The 21,013-nt window shown below is 39.9% G+C and overlaps 1 protein-coding gene across 1 annotated transcript in view; it reads left to right on the top strand.

The window, feature by feature from the left end:
* The window catches only part of MED13L (mediator complex subunit 13 like), a 191,036-nt gene extending 176,863 nt beyond the window's left edge, over positions 1-14,173 (top strand). The window contains exons 25-30 of the mRNA XM_019470687.1: positions 583-741; positions 1,771-1,947; positions 4,191-4,345; positions 7,638-7,799; positions 9,909-10,021; positions 11,293-14,173. Of these exons, the coding sequence (XP_019326232.1) occupies positions 583-741; positions 1,771-1,947; positions 4,191-4,345; positions 7,638-7,799; positions 9,909-10,021; positions 11,293-11,425 (899 nt within the window). The 3' untranslated portion in view covers positions 11,426-14,173. The remainder of the gene's footprint in view (positions 1-582; positions 742-1,770; positions 1,948-4,190; positions 4,346-7,637; positions 7,800-9,908; positions 10,022-11,292) is intronic.
* Positions 14,174-21,013: the final 6,840 nt, after the last annotated feature.

Below are 21,013 nucleotides of genomic sequence, written 5' to 3'. Positions count from 1 at the left end.
AACTCCCTTCCTCTGTTTGGACACATAATGTCATTTAAATGGCTAAAAGTAGTTTCTTGAATGTATGTCTGGACCTCCACTGAAATTTGCTTTATTTAGTGTATTTTACTCATAACAAAGTTAAACAGAATTTCTCTGATGTTGAGTGTGTGAATTCATGTCTTTGCTTACGTTTCAAGTATTCCAGTTGTGCTGCATGTTAGATGAAAACAGATGTCCTTTTTGAAAAAAGAATCAGTGCAGTTCAGGAAAAGATTTGTATGTAAATAAAAAACATCAAAAAATCTTAAAAACAGAATCCTTCATTGTTGCCCTGTTTCACCTCAAATAAGTACCTCCTCTATCTCACAGGTAGAATGAAAGACTCATTCTTAAAGAAACGCTTCATCTTCAGTGATCTGTCAGAGTAATGCAGTTAGCTCATGGGAAAACCGACAAACTACCTTGTTTACCTGGGGAGGCAGTCCAGAATAGGACAGTGTTAAAGAAATGCAAAGTGTTATTAATATTTTGCTATTTTCAAGCAAGTGCTGGCTACTTCAGAACTCCATGCTGTTCTATCATAATGTTTATTCTTTTCAGACTGGAGTATCCTCCTTGGGGAATGTTCCCTGCAGACAATCAGCAAACAACTAAAGGAGGTGTGCCGCATGTGTGGCATCTCATCCGCAGACTCTCCTTCTATCCTCAGTGCCTGCTTAGTTGCCATGGAGCCACAGGGGTCATTTGTTGTGATGCCAGGTAATAATAATATCCAACTATTTAAATGCCAATGAAAGTTCTCTTCTTTTATCATACTTAATCACATAAGCACGTTAATTTTGGGAGACTTTTGAGTCCAACAAGACGACCTTGACTAGCATGGCTAAATGTGGTAGAAAATAGGTTGAGCCAGCAGAATTCCCAAAAATACCATGAGGAGATGCTACGTTGGGAGTGTCGGCTCCTAGGGGGAAAGATTACTGTGTGCCACTGTCAAACTGATGAGCTTTTCCTTGGGGGGTCATGTTTTCGGGTAACCAGTTCTCATCAGCTGAAATGTGATGTTGTAGGCGCCCTCATGCAAGGAGGACTGCAGACACTGTGAGAGTCGACAGTGTGAAAGAGTAGGAGTCTTTGTAAATGGGAGTAAGGATAAACCTACTTGCCTTTTCGTATGCTTAAGTTATTTAGAGAGTTCTATTATAAGCAGCAATCCACACAGTTAAGTTGAAATAAAATTAAATTCTGAGGTTCCCTTATTTGTTGTATTACATAAGCACATACTTTTTCATATACGTGGTGACATATCCTTACAAACCACTCTGTTTTTTTAGTTTAGAAATAAAAGATTACTACATGGAACAGAATTAAATGAGCTTGAAAATTACTCATCAAGCTGAATAATTTTCAAAGCAGAGTTTTTGTAACATGAGAAAATAGATGGCAAGTCATGCTTTTCTCATGTCAACCAAAGTGGGGTATATTGCATAATTATACAGATGCGTGTGTCAAAAATAAATTTAGCTTGCTCATTTAAGAAGTAAATCTTTGATTAAGGGGCAGCAGAATGAAAGGAGAGGTGGGGCGTTGTATGGGAATTCACATAGCTAAACATTATCTACAACCTGTGATCTTAATTTCAAGCTCTTCTAGCAAGTTATTCTTTTTAAGATAAGAACCTTTAAACACTTGTATTAGCTTGCAAACCCAGATTAGAAATTAATTGAACACAGAACATTTTGAAGATGATGCAAATTAATGTCTCTGCCGTTGCTTCTGTTCTGGAAGATGCTGTCACTATGGGATCAGTGTTTGGCCGGAGTACTGCGCTCAATCTGCAGTCATCTCAGCTGAATACCCCTCAGGATGCCTCCTGTACACACATCCTGGTTTTCCCAACCTCTGCTACTATCCAGGTAGCACCAGCAAATTACCCCAATGAGGATGGATTCAGCCCTACTAATGGTGAGTAAGCGCGGGTCTAGTGTGAGAGGTGAAATGCTTGCGAATGCTCAGTGGCCTATTCGGAACATCAGCAGAGCTGTACCACTCATGAATAAAAACTGAGCGGACCAATGTTCTCCCACGGACCCCAGACCACCCTAATTTAATTTAAAGAGAACACCACTGTACTTTATCGTTCCAGGATAATATACTATGTTTTTCTGAAATCTGTTTTCACATAATCTTACTGATTTATTCCAAAAGCCATATTGACCAACCACTCTGTGAAATGGCACAGGCTACAAAACGCTTTTCCTTGTTGTTGTGACTTGATCAGGCCAACTTGTTTTTTATAGTAGCAGTTCGCTTCATGCCCTGTTGTGTGCAAAGCTTGTAAGGAAGGAGGTACTTGTTTTAGAATTTTAATCTTCCTGAAAAGTAGGCAAAATAGACCAACCTGAGAACTCTTTATGTTGGCAGTGTGCTTTTTCAAGCATATTTAACCCTATAGTTTGTGTCAGCACGACTCTGGTTAATACTTTATATCAAGTAAGTATTTTCCTAACTGTTTTGCCATAAATCCTTAAAAATGACTGTAAAATAATTTAAACCAAGAGCAACTACAAACTTTTACAATATGAAGAGGGAAGTTACAGTATAGAGAGGAAGAAAGGCCCACTATTTTTAATGAAAGAGTCTGCTTTGATCTGTTCCTCCTGGAATTTCAGTGGGCCTCACAGAAGGGAAGTTACCCCTCTTAATACTTAAGAATCCTGACTGAATGCTGTGCTGACAAATATTTAACCTGCATTAACCTGCCCTTTAGTGCTTCAGATGCTAATTAGAATCAGGTACAAGAACTGGCGTTTTCCAAAATGGTGTTAAATTTAATTTTCTTAACTCTGTTCTACTTAATGATTAAACTGCTTCCTATGCTATTAGCCATCTCATTTATGCTTTGGAGGCTAAGCAGAGCATGACATTAGTTCTGTTTTGTTTACTGAGGTTGTAGGACAGAAGTTAATAAACTAAGTTAATTCATTGCTCTTGCAATCCAATATTTCTCTTCAGAAGATGAAGAAAAACAACCACCTGCCTATTTCAGCACAGGGACTTCAGATGAAATTAGTTCAAGACACACACATTCTTTTCCATTTTCATGCCGAGTAAATTTTTCTTCTTCAAGATAAATTATTTATTATAATATATAGAAATGCATGACTCTTGTTTAGGGCTCCATGTGTTTTATTATAAATTTGGCTGCAATTCCAATTAATCCAGTTAATTCAGACAGCTCCCACTGTCCCTTTCTGCCCCCTAAAATGTACTTTAAATGTCATTAAGCTTTTTAAGCATCTTTGCCTGCTGAGAAATCTGGATAAGGAAAAAACCCTTATAAACCATATTGTGATGCTTGTAATTTTTTTGCTCTGTGTCTCTAATGTCTCAGCTTTCCATCATGTAAATTACTCGTGGTATCATAACCTGTGTTTCAAATGACTGAGTAATGGAACGTACTTCTCATAGAATGCAAACACAGTATCTTTACGGGCGTATCTTTACGCCCTTCCCACAGATTAACATAAACCAAATTAAAATAGCAAGTTATGATAATACAACTGTATTCATTTTCTGAGATGAAACTAAAATATTAAAAGCTGCGTTGTAGGAAATGCTGGTGCAGTATTTGAAATAATCATGAAAGTACATTGCGTGTGAGCGTGGAGCAGGCCTTGCTGTCCTTACTGAGTCTGTGAGCAATTTCCTTGAAGCTGCTAGGGCTGCTCCTGGAATATTTTGAGCAAACGTGCCAAAGCGCTGGTGTGTAGCGCTAGAAACCTGAAGAGCAGCACCTGCTGAGAGTAACATACGTAGGTTTGGTTTAATGTATTTCAAGTATTTTGTTAATGGATTTCTGCGACCAACTGCAGAGAGTTGTCATTTTTTCTGTTACAAAGTTCAATTTGGATTTTTATTAAGCTGGTACAACAGGATTTTTGTTCAGTCTTTGACCATTGTTAAAATTAATGATTTTAATAGATGTCTGCCAACTTTTCCTTTCAAGTCTGTGCGGTTGCAGTCAAAGGTACTAAGAAGGATTAAACAGTAAAGTGTTTATCTCTGCTTTCATCTGTTTCAAGAGTATGTAAAAAAAAAAAAAGGAATGATAATAAATTAAAGGGAATGGTAATAAATCACAAAAATTTCTTGACAAAAATGAGTACAGCACATTGGAAATTATTTTTCTTTCTTTTCCTTTTCAGATGACATGTTTGACCTCCCATTCCCGGATGACATGGACAATGACATTAGAATTTTAATAACAGGGAATCTTCACTCTTCACCAAATTCCTCCCCAGTTCCTTCCCCTGGATCACCATCTGGTATTGGAGTGGGATCTCACTTCCAGCATAGTAGGGTAAGGCTGTAGCACTTTAGGGCATATCCTACTTAAAATAAAACACAAAAAAGACCCAAATCCTCCAACAAAATCTTTTTTTCCTGTAGATTGTCAAACATAATTATGTCAACAGCAATCAGAAATTAACGCTAAAATTGAAGGTGCTGGTTAAATACCATTGTAGAAGATGCCTCTGCCTTGACTATTTACAGCTCTGAAGTTAATTGTTAGTGTACAAGATAATTGAGAGGAAGAGAGAAGGAGGAGAGAGAAGCTTTATTTTTGTGCGGCAGAGCCATATCTAATGACCCTGTATACATTTGATCGGTACTCACCCATTTTTTTCTGGAAAATCATATGGAATAACCCTGGCACAAAGTGACAAGTCTTTGAGAGAAAGGAAGATATGACAGCTCTGTTCACGTGAATTTCTAGGGGAGGCAAGACGGGGGATAATTCTCCTAATAATAAAACCCTACCCATAGAAACTCAGGTGATGGGTGTTTATGCAAATGTTGTTTTCTTAGTAAAAATTAGCCCAGAGCACATAGTGCTTGTAAGTTATTTTTCTTTGAAGTGGCTTTTATAAAGTTGGCTCTAACACCAGTGATTACTCCAAATGCAAATTATTTTTGGTAATTCAAGGTATTTTTCTGAATCGGTCTTAGCATAATTTGGATCATGTTTGATGGAACACTTTTACTCATACATTTAATTGTGTAAGAGACTTAGCTGTACTCTTAAAATGGTTTCCATCACATGTATGTAGAAGTTTGATGCTTCATAATTTCCTGTGGAGAAGTCTTATTCTAGAAATAGTACATTTAAAGCAGTAGCATATTACTTCTTTACTAAACAATACAGTATTGTATTAAAGAAACAGGCTAACTTTTATACAAGAAACAGATAACCCATGCATTTAAAAGTTCTGGTTTAGTGATCTGTAATAATTTAAGTAACTGGATCTGGATCTGTGACTATCACTGGTGGCTTTGAACAGTCTCATCAAGAGAAACTATAAATCTGGTGTGAAAGGAAGTACAGAATAGATACTTAGAGGAGGTATACGTACAGGTAGGATATTTGCCTGTGAATGATGCTACTCATTCAGCCTCCGTAACAAAGCACTGCATTTTTCTAAATGTAAATAAGATACGTTAAGAAAAGAATTCTCGCTCCCTGAAAATGACTGACTAAATGCTGTTAGTTTCGCCACCTGGAAGGAAAAAGTCCTGCCTGTATTTTCCTTGCAGCCTCTGCCAGAATGCTTCAATGGTCAGCTTAATACAGTCTGAGTGAAAAACGACTTCTGCATCAACCACAAAAATGCTAATTCTGTATGTTGTGATCTCAGTACACAACCACCTTACCTTATGTTAATATTCCAACCCACTTTTCAAAGGCTAAATAATTGCACAGTACTGACACTTGGTTATTTCAAACTGGTATGTGGGCAAATTAAAAGTTTTCAATTCTGTTACTAAATCCTCCAGCCATAAATCACAACTCATCACTCATTACAATTTCTCTCTCTTATTTAGTTCATTCAACAATCTCCATTTTGTACCACTTTTAGAAATGCGTTTACAAAACTTATTCTCAGTGGAACTCCATCCGAGTGGCTTAAGAACAGCACTGAAAGGTTAATGACCAAAGAGCTTAGAGACCTGGACAAGCCATTTCTAGATGAACCTGTCATAGTAATTCAGTTTAATCATTAACAAGGGCCTAGTAATTGATGTGTAATTTTTGGTTTTAAAAAAGCAACAGCGTGTGATCATTACCTTGTGGGTCGGGGAAGGTCAAGCCTTCGTCCATGTAACCCATAATTGATTGCTGCAGTTTAGCAGTGTAAGTCCTGATTGCTCAGCAGCCAGTTTCAAGGTTTGCTGTTAGGCTTTCTGAGTGCCCACAGCCAGGTGAGCTGCAGCCTTCTCCAAGCTTTATGGAGTGTTTAACTTTCTTTGATTCCTGATCAAGATATTGCTGTTGGAGAAAGACCTGCTCAAAGGACTAGCAGTGAAGGCTTTGTGATTAAGCCAGTTTCTGTGCAGTGGAATCTTTTTTTTTTTTAACCTGTTGACTTAAAAGATGTTTATGGATTAAATGAACTGCTATCCCAGTTCTTCTGGGATAAGTTGCAAGCTAAAATACTTTGCAGACATCTTTTGGGTTTTTCCTCTATGAAATAAAAGTAAAAGGAAATTAATAAAGGGTGTTTCCAAAAAACCCAAATGCATTTAAAATAGAAGCGTACTCTAGAATGGAATGGCAGTCACCCTTTCTGCTACCTAAGGAGACCCTTGTAGGTTTGGTAACGTGGCTCATGATGGATAAGGATACGTATATACACACACACAGAGAGGATGAGGTAAGCAAGCTCACACCAAGCATTCCTATCCAACAGCCTCGGGGATGGAAGGGTCATCTAGGTTTTCCTCTACAGAAATAAAATCACAAACATATATGCTGACAGGAGTGACTCAAAGCCTGATGAAATTAGTTTTGCAGACGGTTTCTCATTGTTTCATTCTCTCCTCTCCAAACAACTCTTTGGTCCATATATAAGAATATGGGTAACTAATACTGCAAAAAGACAGTATATAAATAAATGAATAAGTGACGTAAATTGAAAAGCAGGACAGCTGTTTCTTTTTCCCCACACTCACCTCTGCTTGGTAGTACAAATATAAACAAAGCATAGTATCTTCTGTCCAAGTGTCCATAGCAAGGAATAGCAAATGTAGCATTTTTTTCTGAGCTATCGATGTAACTAACTGAAAAAGCAAGCACAGCGAAGCTTATAAAGATGCAGATACTCTCTGTTCTTCCACATTTGAGTGTGTAACACATCCTTCCGCTAGCTGAAGTCAAGGAAGATCTGCAGTGCAAACTGCTGTTGTTGATATGTATAGGAAAAGCCTATGAGGCTTTCTAAACTGAAATTCAACACTGGTCTACTCTCTGCACGCACACGAGAAGCTGTTCAGATTCACAGCCACAGCCCAGTACCTCTAAGTTACTCTGCGGCATCAAATTCCACATGTACTGGGGTCAATTTAGGAGGTTAACATGGCTGTTTGGGAATCTAAAGTGATTCCGGAATATAAGCCTGGAGAACCCATCTATGGGGGGAAAAGGAAGGGATTAGACAACTTTGACTAAGATTCATGAATGAGTAAAGGATAGCTCATTAATAGCAAGACAGAACTGGATTAAAGACTGAGTAATTAGTAAACAAAATTAATGTTACTGGAGTGGGATGTAATGACATAAAACAACGAACGTGCCTTTTCAACTCTTCTTTCAGAGCCAAGGGGAACGTCTCCTTTCCAGAGAAGCCCCTGAAGAACTGAAGCAGCAACCTCTTGCTCTTGGATACTTCGTATCAACTGCCAAAGCTGAGAATCTTCCGCAGTGGTTCTGGTCATCCTGTCCTCAGGCACAAAACCAGTGTCCCCTCTTCCTGAAGGTCTGTCTTGGTATCCTTTCACAGGGGAAGGAGAACAACTGTGTTTATAGCCTGTGGATTTTCCTTGAAAATGTTGACTTTGCATGTTTCCACAACTGTGACAGTACTGGAAATGGAAATGCAATTTTAGGTTTAAATTTACTTGAGATTGCTGGCTATTAAAACTTAATTCTCTCTTCCTAAAGCCCTTACCTGAAAATGGGACAGTTTGGCAGCTTCTAAATACAGAATCCTCAAAGCTGTATCCGGTATTACAGAAGTGTCCCAGTTTTCATTTTCAGTCAGCCTAAGACAGGAGGGACTTACCTCCTATTCTGCCCTAATCCAGTTAAGACACATAGATTAAAAGTTAGAAAGGAGAGTAGCACCTCCAGATAGAGCATTTACTATCCATTTCTATCTCCCTAGTTGTAAAAGTTGCACAACGGAGTCTGTAGTGTCAGAGCGAACCTGATACCTTCCATTCCAGAATCGCAAGTGCTTGGCGAGATGTATACAGTAGAATTGGTTCCACTACTAGAGGTTCACTGATCCCTGTAGTGTCATGCAGTTTTTTATTTGAATGAATAAAAAAAAAGTGAACTAATGAGCATGGAAAGAAGGTGAAAAATCTGCCTTGAATAGCATCACGTAACTATTCAAGCAAACAACATAGAATAATAAAGATAGTACCACTTACTTTATCCATTCCCAGCTTCGTTAACAAATACTAAACATTTTTGCAAGTCTCTTAACTAAATTCTCTCATCCATGTCTATCAGGCAATTATCAGGGTAAAGGTGTTCAGTGTTTCTCAATTCTTCCCTCATGCAAAAGAAGCAATTTTAGGACGGATGTTAACAATGACTTGCAGTCAGCATGGCAGGCTTTATAGTCAGTATAGCACCTCCACCAGCAGAGCACTGAACCTTATTCCTTACGCTCTGCACTTTTCATGGGTTGATCTCCCTGAAGCATGGGCTTTTCTTTAAACCTACAGAATGGAGATCTCAAAACAATATGAAAAATGAACCACCGTGCTTTAGGAGCTAGAGATGAAGTTTTATGCTAAACTTAAAACTACCTTTTTTTTGTGAATGAGTAATCCAACGACTATGTTTCAGTTCCAGCAGTAAAAACATAGTCAGCAGAGCTCCAGGCAACTTTATGAATTCCTTCTGTAAGCTTATACTAGATTTGTTCTAGAGAGAAGGAGCCACCACCCTTCCCTACACCACCACCTCCAGCCCAACACAATTGCTCTCTCAGATCTAGGCTGAATTAAATGTTTAATTTGACTTGGAACATACTGTTTTGGTTTGGACAATTTTTAATAAAAGCAAGGGGCTGAATTCATGCAGTAACTTGTTCACCATTCAGTGAGCAGGTGGTGCTGTCTCCTTTATGCTGCACAGTGCTGCAATTAGGAAACTTGTATGGCATGCGAGGCATACAGATTCAAGTCATCTTTGTCTGATTTGGATTAAGTATTTTTGAGCTAAAGTATTCCACCTCTAATGTGCGTGCCATAATTGGAGGAGTATAAATTAGAGGTTTTGCCTCGGCAGGCTGCGTGGCGTATTAGGCTGCCCGCTTGAAAGGCTTACGTGGTTGCTCTACCCCCAGCACACGATCAATATGAAATCCCTTTCCTACTCCTGTATAAACAAATGCACAAGCCTTGCTCCAGAAGAAAGCTGAGACAGATTGAGAAAGCGTAACAGCAGAGAGCAGGACAAAGGCTGCACTAAGTTGGACAGCCCACCTCTGTGTGGTACTCTGCGATGGGTCTCCTACTGGGAGAGTTTGAATGGTTTGTTACCGAAATACCAAAGGAACCACTGACACACCCCAGGTGTTTCCCCTCATCACTTCTTCCCTGACTAAAATTAAGAACAGAATTCAGCATTCTTTTTTAAAGATCCTTGATTCCAGTCAAAAGAGAAGTGAGTTTATTCAAAAATGTAATCATTATGGACCTTGGAAATACACATGGTCACGGTGGGTTCAACAAAGAATTGCCAGCTTGCCGTGCTGTCCCGAGACAGTTCAGAATGTGTTTGTTCACGGTGAATCTTCAGAAGTACTTGCTATGTGAAGGGTTAATTTGTGCTTTTTTCCTTTACACAGGCCTCATTACATCACCATATCTCTGTAGCGCAGACAGATGAGCTTCTACCTGCCAGAAATTCTCAGCGAGTCCCTCACCCCCTTGACTCTAAAACTACATCAGATGTCTTGAGGTAACGCCTTTTAGGTTTTGCATTTCCTCCCTAAGGCTATGGGGACGGAGCTCTGAAATTTCAGAGGGACCTTTTCTTTCCAACCCAGCAAAATTATTTCTTAGCTTTGTCAACAGCTTGTAACTCCACTATGCCCTACATGTGTGTCCCAGAGCGGTGGGCAACTCTTAACTACAGCTGCCACCTCCACCACCGAAGAGCAGGACTTTGAGGGTTACTTCATCCGTCTTCCATACTACTATACAAAACTATGTAAAGAGAACTTAGAAACAGCTTTGCCTTACCAAGTGGACACCTTGGTTTGCCTCCCAAAGATTGTGCTGTTTAGCTGGTGGTCTAATCTGGACTCTGTCAATAACTATTTTTACTCACCAAACCAAATTGATTTACAGATGGAGATAAAAGTACTCTCCTGATACCAGTATCGTAGGACGTGGGATATAAAGGAGACATTCTTCCTGAATTAATACAGGGTTGTGTATCGTATTGTTCAAGACAACTAGAGGACCGTTTGCCTCCATCCCACCTGTTGGGGACTGAAAAAAGATCTGTTTTATGAGGCAGTATACAGGGTGGAACACACCAGTGAACAAACACGTGCGTTTCACCAAGTAGAGAGTATCAGCAGGAAACAGGAAGAATAATCTAATCTAAGAAAATTGGTGGTGTTTGTATTATTCTAGAAGATCTGAATTTGCATCCTCTTAGAGGACTGAGCTGTCACAGCTGTCCTGAGGTACTGCTGTCTTTGTTTTGAGTAAAAGGATGATGCTATGCACAAGGGAAGAATGAGATAAAAGAGACACAAGTTACAACATGAGAAATTCTAATCAGATACGGGGTCACACAAGAAGTGTCATCAAATACTGGCACGGGTTGCCCAAAGAGGCTGTGGAACCTCCATCCTTAGAGGTGTTCAAGGCTTTGAATACAGTGGTGGACTAAACCTCCAGAGGTTCCTTCCAACCTAAACTACTCAGTGATTCCATAATCTCTACTGTGCATTGGGGAGGGCCTACATTCAGGTAGCTTGGTTCAAGTTCAAACATATTAAAACTAAAAGTTCGTGCTCCCTCCCCTCCCCTCCCTGGCCTTTTCAGTGAGCTTCTTACCTTGCCAACACCACCAGCGTTAATACAGCCAGGCAGTCCTTGTGACGTTCTGTCTCCAGGAGAAACCAGAGATAAGTTTAAGTAAATCTTCTAGAAAAGACAAGAAGGAAAGGAGTGAACAATTCCAGTCTCATTTCTCTCTGCATTTCTCTTCTGCAGGTTCGTTTTGGAGCAGTACAATGCACTGTCCTGGCTTACGTGTAACCCTGCCACTCAGGATCGCAGCTCCTGCCTTCCTGTCCACTTTGTGGTGCTCACTCAGCTGTACAATGCCATCATGAATATACTTTAATAGATAGAAAAGCACTTGTTCTTCTGGCTTATTCTCCCCTCAACCTGAGAAACGTGCCACAGTCTGCAAAGATCACAATTTTGCTTCTCTTCAGACCAGTCCTGTGCTGTGCTTCTGTTCCTCCAAAAGCACATGTGAATTCTGCAGTGTTCAAAACTAAACTACCCATTAACATCTCTGGCAGCTTCAGTCCAAAATCTGGGAACATCCAAGAACAGTGAACACAGAGTAACCTCAAGCCAGTGTTAGTTTGGTGGCCCAGTAACTACTGGTCAGTGTGATTATTCTTTTTAATATTTTATTTTTTTAAGGAAGACTACACTATCTTTTTGCATTAGGAACTCTGATAAACAACCAAGAGCAGTTTCAGCCCTGCAAGTAAAAATATCTTGTAGTGACCGGTTTGGGTTGTCCAAAACTTATTTTGTTGTTTGATCATCATAAACTGGGACTTTGCAGAAGAAAAACAAAACCCACACAGTTGTAGTCTCGTATAAATATTGGAGTTTTCTGTCTACCTGGAGTTCCTGTCAGAGTGGATTGGGATGAATGCATGCATTTGTTACCTGTCCATGTAGATATGAATGGTCTGGAGATACTTTATTTATTTTTAGGTTTGGGGAGGGGAGGGATTAAATTATAAAGGACCAGGAACAGTAGAATATCTTAAAAATCCAGCTCCGTTCCACTGTAGGGTTATTTATCTACATACCTCTCACTCTTCTGACCTAGAAATCAAAAGTGAAGCTAGTAACAATCAAAGTCCAAGCTGGGAAGGGCAGCGTATTCTGTAAGGATGTACTTGTGCTTTGAGGAATTCTCACCTGCATCTAGCCTGGTTAAAGCAAGAAATGGCCAGTGTTTAATGAAGGATAACACTACCTAACGGAAGAAGAGTGAGTGAGAGGTAGGGAGGAAAAATACTTTAAAGCCCAATGTAAGGGCACACGGAAAGTGGTAAATTAATCTATTGTAGAGCTATGATTGAAATATATTTCCAGTAAATTTAGTGATGCTATAAAACTATTTACTGAAACCCAAGTCGCCCTTTAATTCTGGGCAGACTCGTCCATGTACATATCCAAAAATATGGTTTTTGTTTACACTAAATCAGTTACAAATCTGGTGTATTTTTTCTGACTATAGGAATATTATTTCAAAGAAATAATTTTTTAAAATTATATCATTAAATTAGTACTTGAAGTTATACCACTGTGGTGGAAAAGTTACTTTGTTTAGTAAAATGATTGCCATTTTAAAGGTTAATGGCTAATTGAAGTATTTTTATGACTCCTTCATTCCAGGCTTCAAGGGGTTTATATTTAAACTCCATTTTCTAATGTTTGTTGTTGCACTGTGCAGCAGGCATGGACTGCCTTATGTGAGGGGTCGGGCACTTTGATCAGGCTGTGTGACCTAGTTATCTATCTGTGGAGAAAAAACTACAAATTTTAAAGTTCTTTCAAAAGACTTTCATGTTCTGGTTAAAAAAAATGAAATTCTATGATTTTAAAAAGTATTTTTCTTGAGATAATGTAACATTTAAGACAAATTATATAAAATAAAAAAAAAAAAAAAAAGAATTGCTTGTGTAATGAGAAGGTGAAGTCAGAGAAGTAACCTGTAAATGGATTATTTCATTCTCTGCACCAAACCTCCCACGTGGGTATCCTCTTTGCAATGTATAGGTTAAAAAAAAAAAAATCTGATATCAAACCATTTGTATCTAATGTGTACAGTGTAAAATTGACTTTAAAAATATTGCAGTACTATTTTTTCTTAATCAGAAAAGAAAATTCTCAAGGCCTTTTGAAGAGCATAAAAAGATGAAGATTGTAAACTTGTATAAAAAAATTGAACTTGGGGAGGAAAAAATGTAAAGTAGACATTTGTAATCTTTTACCATTTCGGGGTTATTTGTTCCCAGGATTCATCTGAACTTTGGATTATTATTTTGTTTGTTCTTTTTAAATGGGCCGTTTTTATCCAGGGGCGTTTCTTCCCCAGAAACCTGGTTCTAAGCAAAAATTAAAAATAAAAAAAGGGCAGCAAGGAGTAGTTTTTCTCTGGTGTCTTTTATTTAATTTTTTTAAGTTAAGAGAAGCTGGTGACATATTTATACGTTTTTCTGAAAAATAAATGAATGGCAATAGATTTTAAAGAAAAATCTTATGTACTTCAGTGTGAAAAGTTCTGTATAATATTTCCCTTAAATATGCATTATTTTACTTGTGAGTTTTTTACTGAATTAACCTGAAATGTACAAGCCCTGGCTTTCCTACAGAGTGAAGAAAGTTATTTTATTTTTTTTTTATTTCTAACTTTGGAAATTCATGCCTAAATCAGAATTATTATTACAGTTGTTTGAGCTAAAGGGAGCGGGAGGGGGTGGGGAATGTCCAGCATGCTTGTATGTATATTTCAGAACCTTTTTTAAATGTAAAAGCTGTACATTTCTGGGGAGTTCTGAATTTCTTTTTGGTTTTGTTTTTTTTTTTTTCCTCTGAGTATTTTGCAGTGAGCTTCTTTTATATATAGCCGACAATTTGAAAGAAAACAAAAAAAAAAATGTGAAGTTCATTTTAAATCTACAGTATATCGCTGGTACAATACACTAAAAAAAGACTTTGATAAAAAGAAACAATAATAATAAAGACCTCCATTTTAAATGTCATTCATATATACCTTGTGGATGAGAGCTATATACTTTTACACACTTTTTTAGATGAATAAATTATTGAATTACTGAAACTGTTGGTGGAGTTTTATTCTTACGAGTATTTTCTTCAACTCTTAAGTTTTAGCATTCCTAGTGAAGGAGGGCTTGCGTTACGAGGTGTAGATTCCATGAATGGAACTGAAATTAATTTAAAGGCTCTTTAATATTTATTTACTTTAGTGACAGTCACTGCTGCCTTCCCCGAACTCACCCAGCGCCTGCCCGCCTTTTAGATTTGCTGCGTGCTGATAAAGCCACAGCTTTGTCAGGCTCCCTTTCAGAGTAATAAGGCTCACGAAAACGTGTAAAGGCTCACGCTGCAACAGTGCTTTTCTTTAAAATTGAAACCCAAGCAAAACAGAATAGTCATTCTATTTAAGTCAAGTCTTGTTGTGAGAGGAAATTCGGTGCCGCTGATGTAAATGCCGAGATGAACAGATTTAAAGTTCTGCCGTGCGGGGTGGGAGGAAGCATCCTGGGGTAATCTGGTGACACGTGAGCGGTAGCTGCTTTACATCAGCAACTCTAATCACGAGAGCTTCATCAGTTACAGACGAAATGTCTCTGTATGCACCAGGTAAGTCTTTAATCGGCGATTTCAATGGCATATCGATGTCTCGTAACCTCCTCCCCCCTGCAGCAGGACTACAGATAAGATAACTGAAGTGCCGTCAGCCCCAGGTTAAAGAGGAATACGAACCCAGATCTGCCGCTGCAGGTTGCTCAGAGCAGCTGTAGAATCTCCATCCTGGACGAGCTGAAGGCTCAACTGGACACGTCCTGGAGCAGCCTGATGGAACTATACCCGCTTTGACCAGGGGCTTGGTTGGACTGTTAGACTTCAGGAGCTCCCTTCAAACCGAGACATTCTGTATTCAGCAGGTTCATTTCTAGACACAGACGTGCCAAAAAAATGATTAACAGCTAGACCCCAAGCCCTTTCACAGTGCTACACCTTGACAAGACCAGAGGTCTATTTTGCATTCGTTCTCCCGTAAGAATAGTTCTGGAAAAACTTAAAACAGAATCTTCAGATAACCTATAACTTCCTGTACTTAAAGAAGTGACAAATCCGTGACCTCCCTAAGGGTATTTTAAATACCGCATCCCTTGCTTTACTCCTGAACAAGAAAGAAGAAAAGCAAACGACAGCCTGCCCTTTCCTTTCCTCCCAGTTGTAACCACCATCAGCTACGGCTAGCCTGTGCTGCTGGTAGGGGCCAGCGATTTTCAGCAGTGGTGACTGTCAGAATCAGATGAGAGAGTTTCTGCAGACCCAAAATGCTTTTAGAACTGATCTTTGTAGCTCGCTCGCTCTCTTCCAAAGTATACTAAAAGAACCCGTTTTCCACGAAGGGACGGAGCCCACATTTGCATCCAGTCACAGCTCCTGTGACTGTATCAAGGAATCGCCACTCAATTTCATGGCTCTTTTAATGGCCACTTGGGATTGCCTCAGTAGTTGTTATTTCTAGCCCATTTTAATTTTGGTGCATCTTATTTCTAAATTTAAAGTTAAATAGTTACAAAAATAGTCCCCAAGATTTTGCCTTTTTTTATTTTTAAACTTTCGAGCTTTCATCTTTTAATTGACTTTACTATTGGTAATTTCTTAATAAATGATGCTGTACAATTAACTTGTACGAATTCTTACAGAACAGTTATGCCTCAGCGTTCCATTGTGAGTGCTGTAAGTAGATGGAATTACGGCACAGCAATACTTTTTAAATGGAGATCACTTTATGGCTAATTCATTGGCTTTAAAGACAAAAACTACCAATTAAATATGCTGTTCCATGAGGACTGTAAGGAAGAATTGAATGAAAACACTAAGATCTCAGTTGATTTGTAACAGCAATGTAATACTAGGACAAACGGGTACAGTAATGTGGTGATGGTCTCTAATACCAATGAAGAAAACGTTTTTAAAGATTAGGCTGACATTAAACTACTTTTCTTTTTCCAACTGCCATTTCTATTTTTGGCAAAACATCGTGGCCACCTGAAAACAGTTTAAGCACATGTAGAAAGCATCAGAAGTCATGAAAGTAAACATGAGGTTTATGGTCAGTCTCTCACCATTTACAGTGGAAATAGAAACAGCCCTGAGATCCCAAAACAGGAAGTCTTTGGTCTTTAACAACAAAGCGGTATTTATAAAATTACGCTGCTTCCACTTCCCTATTTTGAAACTGAACCTTGCCACTCTAACAAATGTTTATGTGGGCAGACCCTATTTTATGCTCAACCGACTGTTCCTCTACCAGGTATCAAAGCAGCAGTCCCGTAGGGCTTTCCAGGGGATATATAAACCTCAGGGCTATTTTAATGAAACCTGAAATACTCTTCAAAAACCTGAAACAAGATGACCCCAACCTCTGTGAGAGGCCAGCTCTGAATACAGGCTGCCCTCAGCTCTCACTGACCGAGATCCACCTTACTGGTGAACTCCGCTCGCGCCAACGTTCAGGCTCCAGTTCTGAGACCATTCAGTACACGTCAGCTCTCACTCTGGTTCTGCACTGGGACTTATCAGCCGACTGGCACTCTAACCATGCTATAAGCATATATAATATAGCTTATATAAGCTATAAACATATAATATATGCTCATTTATCTGTATAAGCGTTAGCTTTTTTGCCTATAAAAACTGCTTATTAAAGCCTTTCAGAATTATGATACCATTAAAAAAACAAAACCAAGCAAAAAAAGGCCGAGCAGCAAAGGGCCCTTCCAGAAAGCCAGCATGGACACTGTAACTGCTAGAACGTACTACGTACTCTTTCTACAAGAATACCTTTCGTGGTCCTGCCACAAGAATCAAGGGCAACACCTGCCAGAATTCTCGGCTTGCTCCAGAGAGTGCGCCCACAAGGCCAAGAGGCTGGTTTGATTACAGAAGGCGTTACTAGCCTCTAACGTGGATTTGAGGACACTGCAACGGCCTCTGCTGTTAACGCCTTCTCCGCTCCCAAAAGCCATCTCATTTTTCAGTTCTTAACCAACCTTCTGGTACCTAGCCGCCTCCTCTACCTTTACATCCCAGGAACACGGTTTCTGTCCCACCGCACATGCACCTTTTTCTGTTTGACAGACGTTTCATTTCAGAAATACCTGCTTCTGCAAGATATTTGTCATCTACACGTCAATGTCATCTAACATCACAGGCAGGGGTACTCACTCCAGCTGGTTCGTTTTAAAAGACACAGACGAGCCAGCAGAAAACTGATTCAGCCCACGTGGCAACTATAGCAGGCCTAGGTCCTTCACAAACGGAATTTATTTTCTTTACACAGTAAATTAGACCTATGTTTAAAAAAGTCCTACCAGCCTGACACTCTCTTTATTTTTATTTAAATATTATGCCATTTTGCAAATGTCAAACTGTGGTATAAATCTAGGAACAAACTACATTCTCAAACGCATTGCTGCTACCTCGAGTTTTGAGAACTTCCTGCCAACAGATTCCAATATCCAGAATCCCAGTTAAAAAAAGGAACACACACCCCTGCATAAAAAGCTCACAGGTTCCTGCAATTCTGTAAAACCCAATCCCACAGATGAGGAAAAAAAAACCCAAACATTTTTTTTAACTTTGCAGTTGGGTGAATACTTTAAAAAGTCTTTTTAAGCCAACCATTTTTTAGTTATCTGTGATTTCCCGCAATCAGTGACAGGTCACATGAATCACATCTATTATCCTCTCCGTGCCGGGGTTATCTACCACATTAAGAAGTCAAAGTCATGTCCCTTGGCTTCCAGCAGGGGTCACGTTTTGATGGCAAATGAAAGGACCGATTCCTCATAGAACGGGCTTTAAAAAACCAAATTAAACTACACGCATCTACAGAGCTCGATCATTAAAGGTCAACCGTGCAAACAGGTGTGGGTTCATTGGTCAAAGTGCTCCACCCCTGCTTGTAATCAGCTTCAGTGGTAATTTCATTAGTGCCTGGGGAAAAGACAAGTACAAGAGAAGCAGGTGATGGGGTAAGGTGCGTATGGCAGGGAAAGAGAGGCTGTTAATCCCAGCAGGGTAATGGCCCATAGAAGTGCTAAAAGAAAGGTGCTGCGAGCAACTCTCCTAGCTGCTGGGTTAAGCAGCATTTTAGAGTTAAAAGTAATTGCCCTTGTATTTCTTTCCCCGTTCAAAAGTTGGGAGCGTGTGGAGAAGGCGTTCTGCTGCAATGACACACGCTAGGGCACAAATGGATTGTCAAGCAACAGCCAGGAGAGAGAAAAGAAACCTGAATGGGAACACGGAATAGGCAGCGTTCAAGCCCAGTCTCAGGGTGACTTTAGACATAAACAACAGGGAGTCCAGGTAGAAAACACCACATGCTTCAGAGTGGGCCTGTCTCATCAAGATCCATGTTGTTCTCTATTGCAGCAGAATGACAGAGGGAGATCAGACACCCCTCCTTTGCTGCCAGCAGCAGCATTGGAGATTTTCCCCCCATCATTTGCTGCCCTTCTCTTAGCACTTTATGTTGCTGACTTGTTTTAGCTAGTGAACTGTCGCTTCTATTTAAAAGAATCATTCTTCCTCTAGCACACTCAGGTGAGCATACAACACTCTTTCCACGAGTGCATTTTTGCACTGAGGTGGTAAAACCTGCCCTCCCTAAACAGTTTTAGTGAGAAGCAGAGAGAACATAGAGGGGAGAAAAGACAAGCAAGGGAGAAGGGCGAATTAAAAAAGGAAGAAGGGTGAATTAAAAACTTTCAACAACTAACCCGAGAACACCTACGCCTAGAAAGTGGCTCCATTCCACCAACTGTGGGAGCTAGGCTTCATTTCCCAGAATATCTCTGCTTTTGTTAAGTTCTTAAGGCAACTTAGATTGCTGAGTCTTCTGTCCATACAGGCAACACAAACCCTTTGTTGTAGTCTACAGATTCTTGATCAGGGAGTGGGACTTAGGGTGACCTCCGTTACATTTGCAAGATTCCCACCTGCAGGGTCCTCCACCGCAATTACTTTCTTGTAACTTTTGATACTTACTGATTTATGTTCTTTCTAAACACCACAGCATAAGAACCAAGGCCCAACTTAAGAGTCTGCACTCCCTTTTGCTTAAAAAATAAGAATGGAAAAAAGTTTCTCCCCAATGTCATTGCAAAGGAAAACCTGAAAGCAAAATCTCAGTGCAAATGAGAAACTCGGAAACCGGGTTTTTCTTCTTTTATACAGCTATGAAAACACAGTGGTTCAGTTCAGACTGGGGATCATACAGGAACTTGCACACCCTTAACAGCACACACGTGTACCCACGCAGGCAGAAGGTCTTGTTCCCTCTGCTGAGCCCAACAGCCCCGCACAAAGGCACACAAGCAGGCGAGTTGCCAAGCCAAGCCGCACCTTGCTCTCCGCAGCTATCAGGCAAAGCCCTGCACAGAGCACCAGGCCACGCTTCCACCTTTCCCTTCTCTCATGGTTCTGCAGGAGACACCCTGCTTCCTGCCCTGCAGTCCCAGTCAGACCTCTGCCCACTCCTGCCTCCCTCCTTCGCATTGACATTTAGCAAACAGCAGGGGAGTATTATGCTGTCTCAGTTTCATAGGCATTACCACCAAATCAGCTAACAGGGCAAGCAGACGGCAGCCCACGGTACCTATGGAGGTGAGGGGCACTGGCACTAAGCATTAATGCATAATCTCAGTATGCCTGAGGCCAGGCAGTTATGGAATGGAACTGCTGTTCCAAGTTTCTGTGCAACTACTATCCGCCAGTTCAGCCTCCTAAACAATGTCTTTCCAGTTATTAAGTCTGCGGTTATACAGAAGAACGGCTCCAGATTTAATAAGCAAATAAGGGAGGCATGCTAAAAGGATTGGGCGGAGAGGAAAGATCTAAGCTCTAATTCTAAACCTGCCAAAATTGATGTGTGATACTGGGCAAATTGTTGGCTTTGTTACTCCTTGTCTGTGTAACAATCATAATGATACTGATACGCCTGTCTGGATCTCTGGTTCATTATAAGTGAAAGACCTTCAGACAGAAGAATGCAGAGCATTAGTCTGCAAACTTTAGTCAATATAGTAAGATGATATAAAATTATACAGGACAATGGAAACTAAAACTTCCTGCAAAGACTTACAGAAAGATCCCAGCATGTTGAACAACTGGCCAATAAAATGTCAGAAGAAATTCATAGTAAGACACAAAAAAATTTCAAAAAAATGATGCCAAACACATGGATGTAAAATTGCCTCTAAACTAGGATACAACCTCAGGATATAAGACAAATTAGGATGTAACATTCAAAAGATCTCAGTCACTGTAGGTATTTCCATTAATAAAAGTAGCACAATGCCTTTGAAAAATCAAATGAACTGTTAGGACTTAAGGTGAGAGAAAGAGAGTAAAACAGAAATCACAGTCAAGCCACTGTACACACACAGTTTGCCTATGCCTTCAACTCTGCACGTTCCTGGGGCCATCCAATCGCAGAAGGGATATCATAGAACTGCAAAGATACAGAGAAGGGTAACAAATATGATCAAAGACATGGAATGCCCATAATAAAAAAGAAAGACTAAACAGACCAGGATCATTCACTTCAGCAAAAAAAAAGAGAGAGGGATGTCTGAGGTCAAGCAAAGACCAATAGGGAACGGATTCTTCTCACCACATCAGACCTAGAAGACATCCTCTAAAATCTGCACAGCTGTTTTGGCTGGGATAGAGTTAATTTCCTTCCCAGTAGCTGGTATGGGGCTGTGGTTTTGATTTGTGCTGGAAACAGTGTTGATAACACAGGGATGTTGTCGTTACTGCTGAGCAGTGCTGACACACAGTCAAGCCCTTTTCTGCTCCTCACCCCACCCCACCAGCGAGCAGGCTGGGGGGGCACAAGAAGCTGGGA

The sequence above is a fragment of the Aptenodytes forsteri genome, unplaced genomic scaffold (assembly GCF_000699145.1).
Source record: "Aptenodytes forsteri isolate BGI_AS27 unplaced genomic scaffold, ASM69914v1 Scaffold415, whole genome shotgun sequence".
NCBI classification, from domain to species: domain Eukaryota; kingdom Metazoa; phylum Chordata; class Aves; order Sphenisciformes; family Spheniscidae; genus Aptenodytes; species Aptenodytes forsteri.
Note: the sequence above shows the minus strand (reverse complement) of the source record. Positions and strands in the feature narration are given on the sequence as shown.